This window comes from Xiphophorus maculatus, chromosome 23 (assembly GCF_002775205.1).
Source record: "Xiphophorus maculatus strain JP 163 A chromosome 23, X_maculatus-5.0-male, whole genome shotgun sequence".
Taxonomy (NCBI): Eukaryota; Metazoa; Chordata; class Actinopteri; order Cyprinodontiformes; family Poeciliidae; genus Xiphophorus; species Xiphophorus maculatus.
Window position 1 is genome coordinate 22,428,804 of NC_036465.1, and position 16,524 is coordinate 22,445,327.

General features: G+C 41.4%; 1 protein-coding gene across 3 annotated transcripts in view; it reads right to left on the reverse strand.

Annotated features, from left to right (window-relative positions):
- Positions 1–5,152: 5,152 nt before the first annotated feature.
- The window catches only part of LOC102226455 (transcription factor COE1), a 79,450-nt gene continuing 68,078 nt past the window's right edge, over positions 5,153–16,524 (reverse strand). The window contains exons 13-17 of one of the 3 annotated variants that reach the window (XM_023328608.1): positions 14,548–14,710; positions 13,192–13,371; positions 9,665–9,862; positions 9,407–9,475; positions 5,153–8,171 (exon numbers count right to left, since the gene is read on the reverse strand). In XM_023328608.1, the coding sequence (XP_023184376.1) occupies positions 9,408–9,475; positions 9,665–9,862; positions 13,192–13,371; positions 14,548–14,710 (609 nt within the window). In that variant the 3' untranslated portion in view covers positions 5,153–8,171; position 9,407. The remainder of the gene's footprint in view (positions 8,172–9,406; positions 9,476–9,664; positions 9,863–13,191; positions 13,372–14,547; positions 14,711–16,524) is intronic. The other 2 variants (XM_023328610.1, XM_023328609.1) reach the window with 2 other exon arrangements.

Below are 16,524 nucleotides of genomic sequence, written 5' to 3' on the forward strand. Positions count from 1 at the left end.
AGCATATCTAAGCATCGGTCCAGTCAAAGTTCAGACCTAAATTGAACACAGAACCTGTGGAAAGACTATCCAGTTGATATTCTTCTCCAAATCTGAGTTTTAGGTAAGACGAATTGGACAAGAACATCGATTTCTCTTAGTGCTAAACTCTTTGGTCATACTCCAAATGACTTGCTGCTGTAAGGTGGCAGAAGAACAAAAAAGAATAATCAAACTCTATATTCTTTTACTTCAAGTTTACAGTTCTACACTACTTTATGTTGATTTATAACATGAAAAGCAAGTGAAATACACTGAGGTTTGTGCTTTTTACAGGGGGAATGAATGTATTATGTAATACTGACATTTTTTAAGGACGTTATTTCCTCATCATAAACATACCTGGAGTGCTGCTTCGACTCTTTCATGCATGTTTGAGGAAATCTTAAGTCTCCCGTAGCAACCATTAGGGGGCGCTTGATCACTTGCTCTCACACAAACGCCGCCTGTTTTCACAAAGCTCCTCAGTGAAGCTGCAGTCTCCAGCCGAACCTCCGCCTCACAGAGCGCGCCTCCCCCCACGCAGCTCCTTCAAACTAGCGGCGGCAGCAATCAGCAAACACCTGGTGGAACCAGGTCCTCGGTCCAACGCTCCTAAGGAATCATCGCGATGACTTGCCGAAGGCGGAGCGTCGGGAAGAGTTGGGGCGTCTTAAAGACACACAGGCCAATGTCAAAGCATCAAATTGCAAAGTCAAATTTATTTTAAGTTATTTTTGATATATACAGGCATGTTCAAAACAACTGAAGGTAACTTGATGGCGCTATAAAATAGCACTATGTGGCTGGAAAACATACAACACCGGACCCTTTAACATAGCCAAATGTGGAAGGGTTTAAGTAGCACAAGGCGCCGTATGCCCTTTTTAAAATTGGTTTTTATCATAAATCTACAAAACAAAAAGCTGGACTAATGCGCTCGCCGCTGTCACCGTCGTATCATCAGCAGATGGAAGGACAGAAGTGGAGAGACAAGAAGGAAGAGGGGAGGGCAAACAGCTTATCTTTTTTCATTTCAGTAAAACAATAAAGATAAGTGTTCTACATGCTTGCTTAACACACACAGTTCGCCGGCCTCCTCCCCTCTTCCTTCTCTCTCTCTCTCTGCAGGCTGTGTTGAAATGCGTCGCGCTGTCTCTATCTCTCTAACATCCATTACATACCCCAGCCCCTCACCTCCCTTCTCATTAGGCCAACGCACGGTAAATTAGCAGCAGCAATTACAGGGAATATAAAGCACGGGCTCTGCCGGGGCTCCCTCTGACAGGTACCACACTGATCATAGACCGACACCCACAGTCGCCGGGGATAATTATTGTGGGAAACGACCGCGTGAGGGGAGGGGAGCGGTCCCAAATGTGAGTTCACGCTCATCCCCGGTGTGCCTGCACTCACACATCCTGCATCTTGCGGCGAGGGCTCTTCGAGGATACGCAGAAAGGAGTTGCACATGCTTGTCTAATGCGAACAGACGCGGTAAACTAGGGCCAGGAATGCAACCTGCTTCTCATTGCCAGCCTACATCTATCTATAATGTCCAATGTGACTATTTTCCAGCTCAGAGCACTATTAATATTCATTCCAGCAGCCCTTGTGTTTTGCTCACTGTCTAGGTCTACCTCTTTTCTGAACACCCACCACTCCCTCCACCACCCCCATACACCCACTCCTCTCTCCTTTCCATTTCTTTCCTTTCTTTTCTGTGTCTGGGATCCCCATGGGGACTCCTGTTTTTCTTTCAAATGCGCTTCTCCGCTCTTCCTCCCCTCATGTGTCCATGCGGAGAAGAGAATGAGAAGTAGAAAGGAGGCGGAGTAGGAGCGTGAGGAATATATGCATTAATATATTTCATTAGGATACTAGTAGCACTCTCCCGGCTCCTGAACAGCACCCCTCTTGATGTACCGGGGGGGGGGGCCCTCTGCAGGAATGGTGCCTTTTAATGCTAGGTCCCCGGAGTGCCGGGGTCTGCTGGCTCCGCTGCTGCCCTCGGCCTCCCACTCCCATTGTCCTCCTCCCACACTGACCAGTCTATCCGAGCCTGAAAACCAGCTGGAAATAAAGAGCAAGAAAAAAAACGACTTCACCTTTTGTCAGGGTGTATTTATGATTTATGAGCGGGAGTTTGAATGTGCGTGTGCTGCTCAGCATTTGGGGGGAGCCGGACGACGGGGAGGTGTCGGGGGGGGGGGGGGGGAGCTGAATCCCTGGAGCTGCAACTCCGCATCGATGCTTGGTTCGCTAATCAGAAACATTAGGCCCATAGAACTCATTTTCCTGAGGACTAAGTGTGTAAACTCCATAATTCAATAATCTTCCTCTTACTGCTAGAAAATCATGCACTCTACCTACCACTTTACAGTTTGTCAGCAAACTATTAACTCTGTTATTAGATGTAGTGGGAAGAGAGCCCTCTGCAGCTATAAACCTTTGGGCAATTAAGTAGGCGAACACAAACAATCCCTCCTTGTGTGTTTATGCGAATCTTTACTTCATCAGTACTTCCAGGTCCTCTCTCTCTCTCGCTCTCTCTCTCCCCTCCCCAACCCTCCTTCCCTTTTACTTTTAGCATTACGGAAATCTCCGGTTACCGCGAAGACCCTGGAATACTTTGAGGTCAGCAGAATCCCGGTCGCCGCAATTTTCACGACCTAATCCAATCGTGGCCTCCTAAATTAGATATGCAAAAAATAAAAAAGAAATTAATTTTCTGCTGATGACCGGGTATGCAAATGATGACTCAATTATGGTGGGCTGGTGCCTCTGCAATTAATAACCTTGGAATCATCATTAACTAATATGTTTAGGAGGAAACTTGTCAGGCTAACCATGTTCACCATGCCATCGGTAATGCATTAATGAATTAGATTCATTAGAGAGAGGAGGCTGGCGGAGGGGGCTGGGTGGGGCACGGCCCTGTTCCTGACCTGTGGAATTACCCCTTTCCCCAACTCTCATCCTCTTTGGCTGCCTGTCAGCTGTTTGTACAAGACAGTTTTATTTAAAACGAGAAGGATTCACCTTACAGCTTAAAAAACAAAAATCTACCACCAGGATCTTTCTATAAAATCCATTAAGCTGGCTTCGGATATAGTAAGTTGCCCATAAATGGTCAGTTTTCCCATTTATTTTGCTATTTTGTTGTAAATCCTTCACTGTCTGTCAAGTTGCTTATCCTCCACAGAGTTAGCTCTACGGAGTTAGCTGAGTCTTGTGTGATGTCATCAAGCTAAATACACACTAAGCAGAATCATCAGTTTATTCTTCAGTGCACCTTTTCAAAGCTTAGCCTTTCATAGATTCTTGCGGTGAAACTCCATACATCTTCACTCATCTGCGTTTTATTTTCAGAGTGCATTTTTCACTTTTGTGAACTTAAAGTTTCATGCATCTTTAAAGCAGACAGAGGGACATTTTCATCTCAACAACTGCAAAGTTACACTTAAAATCCCAACAGGATATATAAAAGGCGCAGCAACAACAAACTGTTACTTTCAAATCATAAGCATCTGGGTGATGTTTGATTTCACGCAGGGTTGGAATGACTGACAGTAGAGGTTGAGCATATGCAGCTGGGATTGGGAAAATGAAGCACATTTTAAAGCCATTTGTTGGGTTTAGCGAACGCTACGTTGACGGGGCCACCTTGAGCAAATTTAAACGTGGATTCTGAAGTATTTCATCTATAGACCGGACAGGCAGATCATATGGCCGATCATACAGCCAAACAATCTCAGAGCTATTATGGAAGCTTGTGTGGAGAAAGTGCAAAAACAGAACAGAGGCATTAACTCTGTGACTTTGCATAAATAAATCGAGTAGGCCTACTATGTTTTAGATTGTTGTTGTTTTTGTCCATTTACATGCTTGCATTCTTATTGCAACTAAAACTGTCACATTTGCTTCCAGTGTGGCTGTGAACCCACTAGACATTCATTTCTTCACTTTGAATCTTCTTCTTGTTATTATTTATGACTATTTATTTCATTAAACTGTTTTACTATCTCTCTGGTTCCACGCTGCTCTTTTTTTTTGTTTTTTGCTTTATTCCTCTCTGTTCTCCTGTTCTGTTGTCATTTTTGTGTTGCTGCGGCTCACCTAGTTGGTCGCCTAAATCAGATACAAAGTCTAAATCAATAAATACTAAATCAGTTCAACAAAGTCAAGCGGATTGTTGCATTTTCTGCTGCTTGTAAAGCAAACCTGCCACTGACACAGCACAGGAACCAGACCCGCATTTACCAAAGCAACCAAGACCAAACACATTACAAGTGAATTAACATACAACATAGAAACTGCTCTCATGTGCTGACTGGAAATATGGTGTGTAGCAGGCTGTGCTGCTGGTCTGACTGGTATGCTTAGAGATGTGCAGTATGTGCATTTGTGGTGAATGATGCAGCCGTTTTAAGTTACATAACCGGTAACTGAAAATCAAATCGGACCATTACTGTCCAGCCTGGTTCTCTTCAAAACCACTTCAGTGCATCTTCTTTTTGTTTCGGAGACATCTGAAGTCCCCTGAGCTCCTCTCACAAAGGGCTCCGAGATTTTGATACATGCAGGTAAATAATAAACAAGAGTTAAACTTTAAAGTTATCATTATTATTAAATGGCCATTTAGTACCCTGAAACCACTTTTTTTTTTTTTTTACCAACACAGTATTTTATGAGTTATGAAGAAATCGGTCTAGGTCTAGTGGAGTGATTTATGGGATTTTTAATACATACTTACAATGAGTTGGTTGATAACTGAAACTCTGACCAAACAAGCATTGAGCAAAAACGCCTCTCTTTTTTTTATTTTACAGGCATTTCATCAGCCACCTAACATTTCCGTGTGAAGGCCTGGCATAATTTCTATAACATTCTGACCCATTTCCTGAAATGTTTTGCAGGAACTTCTCACAAAGCACAAATACAAAGACTGCTTCAGAAAAAAAAAATTGATCTTGAATGGAACAAGGCTCCATTTGTTGCAATTTTCATTCCTAAAAGAAACATGATTTAGACCAAAGCTAATGGCAGCCGGCTGAAAACAGAATCACATCTCAATGCTCGTCATATAAAGTAAATAAAAAAAAAACAAAAAAACGAAGACACCTGACAAGAGTCACAGACAAGAGGTAACTTTAATTAACATCGTGAGAGTCCAAAAGTTATCTTACAGCTCAATTTTCATCAAAAACAATAACAATCTATACAGTAGATTTTTTTTATTCCCTTATATTATAGAGCTGTTCAGTGTATTTGCAGTCAAGGACAAACATAGGAAAAAAATAGACACCAGCTATTTGGTTTGCATCATTTTTTTGTTTTTTGTTCTTGTTTGTTACCTAAATACAAAACTTTGTCACCCACTACTGATATTCATGTCCAGGATGGAACTTTGCTTACAAAGATGCCATTGTATGACAACAGACCTCTGTAGATTATCTGAAACAGACCAGCCACCACCCCCACTTCCCTTCCTCGCCCCCCAAACCTCCCCTACGTGCCCCGGCCCGGGCGGGTGCAGGAGCATAAGTGCCTGAAAAACACTTGTCTGTCAGCAGGCGCCGCCGCTAAAACGATCCTCTCTAGTCACTTTAACAAAACCAGGCCCCTAGAAAAGAAAAGCGAAGAGAGAAAAGCCCCCATTCGCCCCCTACAGATCCCCCCCGCCCCCGTCCAGCAACAGCTTGAAGACACACGGCAGAGACAAAGAGGAAATGACGGAAATTGCTGACAGGGGCATGGGAGGGGGGCGGGGCTTCGTGTGGAGGGGGGCGGGGCTTCGTGTGCTGCCGTTCTTTTTGACTTAGCCATGAGGCCGGCGCAGGTCGGATATTAAAATTGTGCTGTGACAGTGCTCGTCTAAAAGTTCAAAAAGTACTACTTTGTGTTGTGAAAAAAATAAAAATAAAATAAAATCCCCGTCGTGCTGTCGAAATCGTTCCCCAATTGGAAAAAAAAAAAAGCTACACAATTGGGAAAAAAGAAAAAGAAAAAGAAAAGAACCAATTTCTTTCAACGCTAATGTGCAGCAAGCATGGAGGAGTCAGTCTGCTCCGACTGCCTTTCTCAAAGCATGCCATCGCCGTAGCATTATAGTACACCAGGGTGTGTGAGATTGTTGAGTTATGGCTCTTTGTATTCTAGTCTGGCTTCAGCACCGAACAGAGCGGGTTTGTGCTTTGTCCCCAAAGTTCTCGTGGATTCCTCTGTGGCAACACACAACTGTGGTGAAGGGTAGAAAACTGTACATGTGATTGAACGAAGAAAAAGGGCTTGCATTGTTAAGGCATCTAGACTGCTGGTAAGGATTACAGTGGCAGAAAAAAGAAAGAGTATATAGATAGTAGATGTAAGCAGGCATAAATAACATAAGAGAAGGAACAAAGGGAGGAAGAAAGAGAACACAACAAAAGAATAAACCAAACGTTTCCTTAAGTCTCTTGGTTTCCACACACACGCATACCAACTCACACACACTAGGCAGTCACTCAAGAGATGAGCCCATGCATATTATCAGATCAAGAACAGTATCCATCTAAAAGCCTCGAAGGTTCAAACAAAAAGATATAGATTTACAGTATATATTAATGTGTGTTTATATTCTTAAAAAAATCTACCTCAACCAAATACTCTGTAAAGATGCTACTTTTTTGCCGTACAATAAACATTTTATAAGGAAAAAAAAAAGAACAGATTTTTCTTTTATTAACTTACAAATAATACAAAAATAGTCAATGACATGTTTTGAATGAGAGAAAAAAAAAAGTTTATCAATGCAACAACCCCACACCCCCAAAACACAGTCAATAAATCAATTAAAACAGTCACATTTAAATAGTGGGAGACAACAGTAACAAAGCAAAAGACTGTGACATATGTTCAATTACTTTCATTAAACGTACACAACACAACTAAACGATGGTGAAAGTCAATGTACATACACAGGATAAATACATTATTTATAGGATATTTTACAGGACTCCCCCTTTTTTACCTTTTTGAATCCAAATTCGTGTTTTGCAGATGAGATATTGACAACACAGGGAAAAAAAAAAATCTATTGTCTGTACTGAGAAGCTGCCATGAGACGTTTTAATGCTCACATCCCAAACTATAGCTATCGCGAAAGGAAACGAGATGCCAGATTTTTTTTTTTTTTTTTAAAAAAGGAACAAAAGTCAACTTTTTATTTAATATATACAAAAATATATCACATATGTCACGCTTTTTTCTTTTTTGTTAAATTTGATAACTGCTAGGCTCCTTCAGTAACAGTGCTGGCTGGACGCGCACATCCTCCGGCTTTTCAAGTCTTTACCAACATCTCCAACCGAAAAGAAACAAAAAACAAACAAAAAAAAAAAAACAAAGACAAAATCTTTACCTTTTCCTTCACATGATAAAGCAGAGAAAAGCATATTGCAAACAGCTCAATCCTCACAGTTTTATCAAAAAATTCATACAAACAAACAAAACGTGGAAGGGGAACATAAAACACAAAAGGCAGGTGGGGTTTCTTTTAAAGGACAACTCTTTAGATTTGTGAGAGAACTAGCAGCAACTATTGAGGGTGGAATTGGTTCTCTTCTATGTTTTTCTATGCGTTTTGTGTTGCAGACCCGTGCGAGTCAAACAGAGAACTTCATAGACGGTACAGGCCGCAAAACGGCGAGAGGTGAGGGGTGGGGGGAGGGATGGGAGGTGTGGTTTCCATAATCAAACCCAAAGCTTCCAGCCATAAACATCAAGATAAATAAATGCTCTTTTCATGAGGTCAGTGGCACACTGTGGGCAAGCGATCAGTCTCTTTACACTCCATCCGACTTGGTGTCAGAGATGCTACACTAATTCGACCAAAAAAAGGGGAAAAACAAAACAAAACAAAAATAAAGAAACATCACAAAGGCTCAATATGTCCCCTTAATATTCTGCCATATCCCATTCCGATGAAATCCCATTGGAAAGGCCTGAGTTTTATAGTCCAGCGTCTTATCTTTGCTTCCTTCACTGAAGCTCTGGAGAGCAGCAGAGGCTTGCCAGGCTCCGCTACCGTGCCTTTTTCTCTCAACGCTCTCCCCAAAAATCTCCAGCTTCCCACATCCTCTACATGGGTGGAACAATCATCCCAGGGATTGCTGCTTGGCGAGAGAGAGAGAAGAAAAAAAAAAGTAGGAGAAAAGGGGAGGAAGAAAGGGAGAGAGGGGTCAGTCACATGATTGCTGGGTTTCATCTGTCATCAAAACAGTCACATAACAGAAAGTCACTCTGGCATCTGGCGAACAAAGACTTTTTTTTTTGCCTCATTATCTCTTCATTTCCAGGCCAAGGAATGAAAACATTTCTTTCTCCGCCGAGCCGCTAACTTGGCGTACGTCGACAACGCGGTCCGGGTATTCGTGGGCCCTTCGGAGCTGTTAGCAGCTAATTGTTAGCAGTTAAATCGTGTAAGACAAGTCTGTGTTTTGGAGAGCAACATAAACATGACTGTGACCACAGAGGTGATGAAATTAAGCTTCAAGGAAAAGTAATATTTGAGTTTATCAGTCTGATTCTGACACCTTCCTCTAAGTTCCCTTTCCCCCTTCCTCATTTTTTTCCCCCCACACAGAAGCCATCACAGGAAGGAATTTTTCATACAACATATTGGCTTCATATCGATTCCCCACTCTCTCCTCAATCCACTAATTCCCTGGTTCTTCCATAAGAGTCTCTGGCTTGTTGGGATTAACAGAACGGTGTGTGTGTGTGTGTGTGTGTGTGCGTGTGTGTGATCAGCGCGCGGTGGCCATTGGGTCTCGGGTCACTGTGGTCAGCGCTCATCAACGCCGCCAGAGGAAGCGAGGAAGTGCTTAGCTTGGGGCTCTGATAAAGATTCCCATCCATCATCTCTACCTCTCTCTCTCTTTCAGGATCTCAACGCTGTACAACATCCTGCCTAGACGAATAGACAGTGTGCTGCATTCAGTGGAAATGGGAGAACAGAATGACCTGCGGTGGCATTACAACCTCACCACTCTGCCCTGCCCCTCCCTTGAGAGACACCCACTGGGGGCACAGGCAGGAAGCAGGAAGCGAAAACAGGAAATACAACACATATGGTGTGGCACAGTCACACTGACAAATCAAGACTGGCCAAAAAACAGGAGAAAAAAATAAAGAAATAAAGGCCGTGTGACATGTTGCAAATGACCAGTTGAAACGGTTCCGGTCAGAAATTTACACACACTCATCATCTGCATAGATGTCATATGTCATCATTAAAAGCCCCAAGTTCAAGAAATGAGAAAATGTACGCTTCTGACCAGAAATGCAAGAATGTGGAATAAAAAAAAATATGGAGAGGAAGAAATGAAATAGAAGAATAACATACTTCAGGAGAAGGCCAGGCCCTGCAGAGAGCTGGCTGATGAGTACTTGCTAGAATCCACAAAAGACTGATCTAAAGAGGGGCAGAATAGTAGGAGGTTGCAAGAAAGGCAAAGAAAGGGACAACAAAGGGTAAAGAAGAGAAAGAAAGGGAGGATAAGATAAAGAAGTGTAAGTAAAAGGGAGAAACTGTCATTAGAGTTGCACAGTCAAAGTAAAAAGGCAGTTCCTCTCTTGCTAATGGCTTTGTTTATCAGCTTACCTTGCAGGCTGTTAGCGTTAGCGCTGGTGCAGGTAGGAGGAGGCGAGTTCTGGGGCCGAACGACGGGGGCGAAGGCGCTCTTCTGCTTGACGGCGGCGGAGACCATGTTGGCCGGAGAGAAAGAGAAAATGCCGGAGGAGCTGCTGCAGTTGGACGCCAGGCTGGTTGACGACGCCATGGTCGGGCTGGATGGGACGACTGAGAGAGGAGAAACGGGCAGGAAGGCGTGTTTATGTGGGACCGTAGAGGGGGAAGGGCAGGGAAGAGCAGACAGGATGGAGAGTTGAAGACAGAAATGGGGTTTAGAGAGAAGGCCGAGGGCAGAGGACAGGCAAACGGGATGAACAGAAAGGGACTGGTCAATGGATGATGGCAGGAGGGATAACGTTTTGAACTCAGATCAACTGACTCAGATTGTTTTTACCAGCCTTTTATTTAATTGTGCAGTTACTTGGGTGATGGGATGTTTGTGTTAAACGGGAAAGAAAACAACCTGGAGCTCCTTTCCTTCTCTTCTAATCAGTCTGTTTTGATGACTCATCCGGAGCTCAAAGGTTGGCATCACCTTAACTTCTTCGTAATGTTTTTGGAGCTATTCACCTTAATATCATATTTTATCCAGAAAATCTGTGAGATTTCCACCCAAATCCAAGAGTCAGTTTGGTTTCAGCAATTACAAAATACAATAGCATCAGCTCACTGGAAAAATTGATCTATTGAGACTTTTGGTATCTTTACCGCAGTTGAAGCAGAGTTATACATGCTTTGATTGGGTTAAGTTCTGCTCCGGTGGCCCTGGCAGCATTTCTGGTTGAAAAGTCCAAAGTTTTAATTAAATGTTGGGATTTGCATAAGGAGAACCCATCTAAACCCATATGTTTTCTTTTGTTTTTTCCCCCAACATCCACATTTGTTGAATGTCTTAGAATTTGTGCCAACATTAACTTTAATAAGGCACTGGTTGGTTTTGCTAATGTAACCACATTTTAAAACCAATGTTTTAATCTGCTTGCTAGCTATTTTTATTATCTATTATAAACCATCTTGCTATCTCTTAAGAAAAGTAAACGGCGATCCTAAAAACACAGGTTGACATCATCACTTGCAGTATTACATAATTGTAGTGAAAACAATAGGAGAGTGGAATAACATTGAGGTGTGGCCAAAAAATGCATAAACCATCCTAAGTATATTTAGACACATATTTAAGCCTTCATCTATGTACTTGACTTCATTTTTAATTTCACAATTCAAACTTCGCTCCTTTAATGGGGACTTGTAAAGACGACCAAAACGATTTGCTTAGTTTTTGTTTTTAGAAAAAAAGAATTTCTGACTGATCAATCAGTAGAGGCGTCATGTATGAGTGATTAATTTCAAGCTTGATTGTGGAGGTGTAAGCTGACTGCAGCTAGGAGGGACTGCTGTGTGAAGACTGGACTGCCTGTGAGTGCTTCGGCATCTGCTGTTCAATGAGCAGAGAAAGAAAAATGACAGGCGGTTTTATGTCAGAAAAGATTACTGGGTTTGCCACTCGTTGTTCTTTTGAAAATGTGTCGCTTGAAGGGTTTTAATAATCACATCAGAGTGCCTAAGATAGCAATGCTGCTACAAAGTCCTTAAATAATTAAGAATAGCAAACACTTCATTTAGCAAGAAATTTATTAACGTCTAAAAAAAATATGAAAATCACTTTAGAGATCATATAGTTTATTATACAAATTAATGAGCTGTCATTCATACAAAGTGTCCAAGGTTTCTGAATATAGCTCATCAATGGAAATAATCTGCTTTGTTATTGAGCAGAGTGCATCTTATTTGCTGCAAGTTAGCCAAAATTAGCAGTGATACCTTCACTGCAGCTGGTTTATACCAATTATTCAGACCTCTTTAGACTTAAACACCGACTTAAAAAAAACGTCACCCATGTAAGGTTTAAATATAAACTTTTTATTAGTAGAACAGGAGCCATTAGGAACTCAGATATCTCAGGGCTTCATGTAGTCATGTAGGCTTAATGGTAAGAAGATATTTAAAAAAGATATTGAACAGCAGAGCTGTTTTGAACAAAGCTTCAAAAACCTTTGTGAAACTGGAATTAAACCGAAGCCTTTGGTTGTATTTACAAGAATACCCAAACATTAGCAACAGATAAAAATACCGCCTCTACCTGCCCCATCAATTCATTTCTGCCAGGTTTGTCTTTTGCCTGCTTATACACTAAGAGCATTTTCCCCCTCAGTGATTTTACAATCAACTGAGTCGTATTTCACCTGCCCTCTGATACCTGCGTCTGCTTTTATTGTTGTTATTATCCAACACTTAGTTTTTATGGCTCATCCTGACAAATCCTTTGCAATAAAGTCATAATCCATTTATGAAGGGGCCTAACTAATCAATTAATGAAAATTGGACCTACAAAGGCAGGCCGAGGGGCCATTGATTGAAAGAGTCTGTGTGGGGCCGATGAGCCTGTTAAAATACTTGTTAACACTCAGGAATCAAAGAGCTGAAATGGAATTGCTTCTCTAGCAATTAGTTTATTGATTTAATCAAGGGTCTTTAATGTAGGGGGTGAACGTGTGTGCACAGAAGTGGGCCGGATATGTGTGTCTGTATTTTGAAGGGGGGGTGCTAGGTGATATGCTCTCCTAGCCAATAAAGCAGGGATTTGTGTTTGACTCTGCTCTTAAAGAAACAGATGACCCAGCTGAACTGTAATACTTCAGAGTCAACACTTGAGCTCACTTTTGTTTCTCAGTCTGTCTCAAAAACGTATTCATAATGACCCTATCAGTCATTATGTTGGAAATGACTGATAGGGTAGAAACCACAATAAGAATAATAATAATAAAACCCATCTTGATTCTTAGTTTTTAATAATAAGTGGAAATGATTGAGAATTAAAAGGGGGCAGAAGGTCATGCTGGACATGGAAATGATTTTTTTCTCTTCACTGCTTTGCTTAGTAAATACTTAAAATCAGGCAAGTTTGTATTTCTGTTGCATTAGTGAAGCTTCTTGCACAACAAATTTGGGAGTCCAGAGGCCTATAACTAGCTGTACAAACATGATCAATCTTAATTTTTCTTATGTTTCTCTTCTGTTTATGTCATACTAAAATACAAGAATTGTTTTCCCATCTCAATACTAATCTTTCTGCCACAACAATTTTGGGATTCGGGTTTGGATTTGAACCAGACAACCATTTTGGATTCTTGATTCTTTCCTTTTCTTTTCTTATCTTTATATATTGAATATTAAAACTCAACCCAGTTTCTTATGTTGCAGCTTTTTTGTTGCAACAGATTTGGGGGCTTATCCGGGATTTTTAAATATGACAGTTTTACCTAGACTTAACTAGTCAGCAGTCGAATCATGACCAGGATGGTTTATTTTTCTTTTTTAAAATAATTACTGAAGTTTATGCCTCAACAATCTTTTGAGGGGGCAGTGAGGCAGGAGGATGGGGGGAGGTCAGTCTTTTCCCACCTCTCTAGATTGAAAGATGTGATGTATTTACTCACTAGCATAGGGCGAGTTGCCTGCTGATCCATTGAGGAAGTTGGGTGAAGTGCCCAGGGTTGCCATGCCAGAATTAGCGTAGCCATTCATGCTAGTGGAGACAGAGCTGTAGCTGCCCTGCTGAGGAGTGGAGCTGGGAACATAACCATGAGGGGACACACTGCTTGTACTTCTACTGAAACCTATGGACACGGAGAAAAAAAAAGGAAAGACAGAAAGATTTGTGTTAGATGGTAAAGCAGATGGAGGGAAAATAGAGAAAGATTTCATGCAAGCCTGCCAAGTATTCAACTCCGTACAAGTCTGATGGATGCATCAATATGAGCCAACAAGATTTCTTAAAAAAAAAAACTCTTACACATATGGCAAAGCACGAAAGCAATGAACAGAGTGGAAGAAGAATGATATTAGAGATCCGACAACTGAAACAAGAGGCCTTTAACCCCGCTGGCTCCCCTCCAGTTTTAGATGCATTGACAAGGCAATTAACACTAAAGTGCTTCTACAGCCTTGCTGTAATTTATAAAGAATGAAGCCTGTATTTCTGATAGGCTGGAGAGCTCCTTCACTTGAAGGAGTGAGTACAAGGTGGACAGTATTGTAAGGAAGACGATAAATAGACTCCTCAGGTTCAACATGCTGACGCCGGAGGAAAAACAGCTGGAAGTGAAAGTATTTTTTTCTCTTTTTTTATTACCGTCGTCTTTTTTTGTTTCTTTTCTCCAGCGCACTACTCTCCCATAATTAGCATCCATTCTCCCCATTCTCACCTCACATGATACAAGCTACGGTCTGTGAGATAAGCAGCTGACCTCTCTTGTTTGCCTCATACCTGCAGATGTTTCCAGATGAAGACGAAAGGCAGAAGAAGCTCTTTGGAATTATTGAGACACATTCCAGAGGCAGGTCCATCCGCTCTCCTCTCGCTCCCCTGATACATGTGATGAATCACCACTGACTGCACCCACATCCCTCTCTGTCAGACAAGGACCGACCCCAGTCTGATATACACACCCTAAGGGCCCACTCATTTTTCTCTATCGTACTCCATCCATGACTCTCTTTTTCTCCATTCCTCACTCTTTCCCAGCCATTCTTTGCTCCTTTCGAGTTTTCCCCCTCGTTCCCACTGCCACCCGCCATCCCCGCTCTCCTTCCCCTGTCCCGCATTTTAAAGGGTTTCTTCGATGCTCCACGCTCTTAAATCAAGCCCCGCTATATTTCCCACATGAAAAATAAAATTTCCATTGCACTACTCATTTTTACTATCCGCCTCAGAAAGAGGAAAATAAATTAAGACACCTGTCATTTTTCCCTCCGTGTTGGACTTTAACCATTTCTCGCTGCGCTCTGCTCACCCTGATTGGCCGTTTGTGCCACCTCCGACCCGGTGAAGGAGTTTACAGCCATCATGCCGGCGTGGACGGAGCTGCTGCCCAGACTGGCGAGCTGGTTGTGGCCCCGCGGCACTGTCGTGTAGAGGGCCTCTGCGATGTCCGCCGCTCGTTTTAGAATCATCTCCTAACCAGCAGGAAGGAAACAAGCCAGCTCTGGTTAATAATAGAAAAGGAATTAGACAATTATTACAGTGGTAATTAGAAAGTGCAGCCTCTTTTAATTATAGAATCTTAAATCTCAGCGTGTAATAGAAATGAATCAGTTTTTGCCATTATATGAAATGTTTTTAATCTAACCTCAAATGTAAAAAAAAAAATAATAATAATAATAAAATCACAAGTTTGAATACTTTGGAATATAGCAAAATAAACCCAAATCATCACACATTCATCACCGTGATATTTGTGCTGATATGTTGAGTTTCTATTTCTATAATCACAGTCATACATCAACATTTGTTTTATTTTACCAATGGACATTCTTCCAGAAATCTTTTGTTCATTAATATTCAATCTTATCTGTTTAGGCTCGGCTTAACTTTGACAAGTGAGACATTTAGAGTTTGAGATGAAGCTCTGGAGTTTTTAGCAATTTCTCTGAGCGTTCTGAGTTTAGGATGAATTTTCTGGAAAACTTGGCAACCGTTTTAAATGTTTTCCCACAAATCCAATAATCCACAAATCCACTGAAGCTGCAGCCTCATATCTAGTTTTTGCCACATGCTTTTATATTTTAGCTTGATTCTTGTTCATATTTAACGGTTCTTTATGACAGCACGGAATCTGCTGTGTGTTTCTGTACATGCATGTTTAAATAAAGCAAAAAAATTAGAGCCTCGCAATGATCAGATCATTTTTATGGAGCCCTCATACGGCATGGAATTTTCAAAGTATCAAAACAAACAAAAAAAGACGACTTTTTCACAATTTCATTATATTAGCACAATAATTTGTCTTTCTTGAAAGCAACAGAAAATGACTTTTCCTCCCTGTTTTGTAAAGTTCATATTTTACTACTCCTGTTTATCTGCTCTTTCATTACTCTGTCTACCATCTAAAGTTAGTTTTCACTTTACTTCTTCAGCTTTTCTCCTAATCTGTGATAAAAGAGATGAAATATTCCCACTTGCACCATATGTAGCGTGAGACACCAGGCTTGTTATAACAGTACGATAACCTCACTATATCACAGTATTAACGCAAAATCTTTTAAATAGTCTAACATGTTATAATGACTTCCATTGAAAACGCAAAGCAACAACAACTTCTATTTCTGGTAGAGTGTAACATACGGATTATTATACTTCTAATGCCAATACCAATAATATTTGTTCACTGTTACGTTGTTTTCTATGCACTGACTTAAGCAAAAATAAATCAGTGCATATTTTCCACTTCAGTGGGAAAATCCACTGAAGTGCTTGCTGTGGAGAACAATCTGCCTTCTAGCTGTATAGCAAAAGGTAGTTGGTAGTTTAGTCAAGATATGTGTGTAGGCAACTACAGCCTGCAGTTGTCTGTTTTACAGCACTGGAGTAGCAAGTCATCCACGCTTAGTCCAGGCCGTGACTCTCCATCAGACAGGGCAAAGATACAGGTGGGGGAGGAGAGGGTTAGCATTTCTCTCTGCTAACCCTAAATCTCTTCAAAACTTTCTTTGGCATCCGATTCACAAGAAATTAAACAAGAGAAACTGTGTGAAAATCAACATTCCTGCAGTCTTTTAATGAACCACTAAAGGAAGAGACCGGTGTTTTCTTTGGCTGTATGGAGTAAAGAGTAACGCAGCGCTGCCTTTTCCCCCACTTTCACTTAGCTGGCTGCGGAAGGCAACCAAATCTTTCCATGCTTCCAAGACAAACAAATGAGCCTATCAGGAAATATTTTCAGTTGTGGAAAAGATGGGAAGTTATGTCAAAGAAGCTGAACGAGCACCGT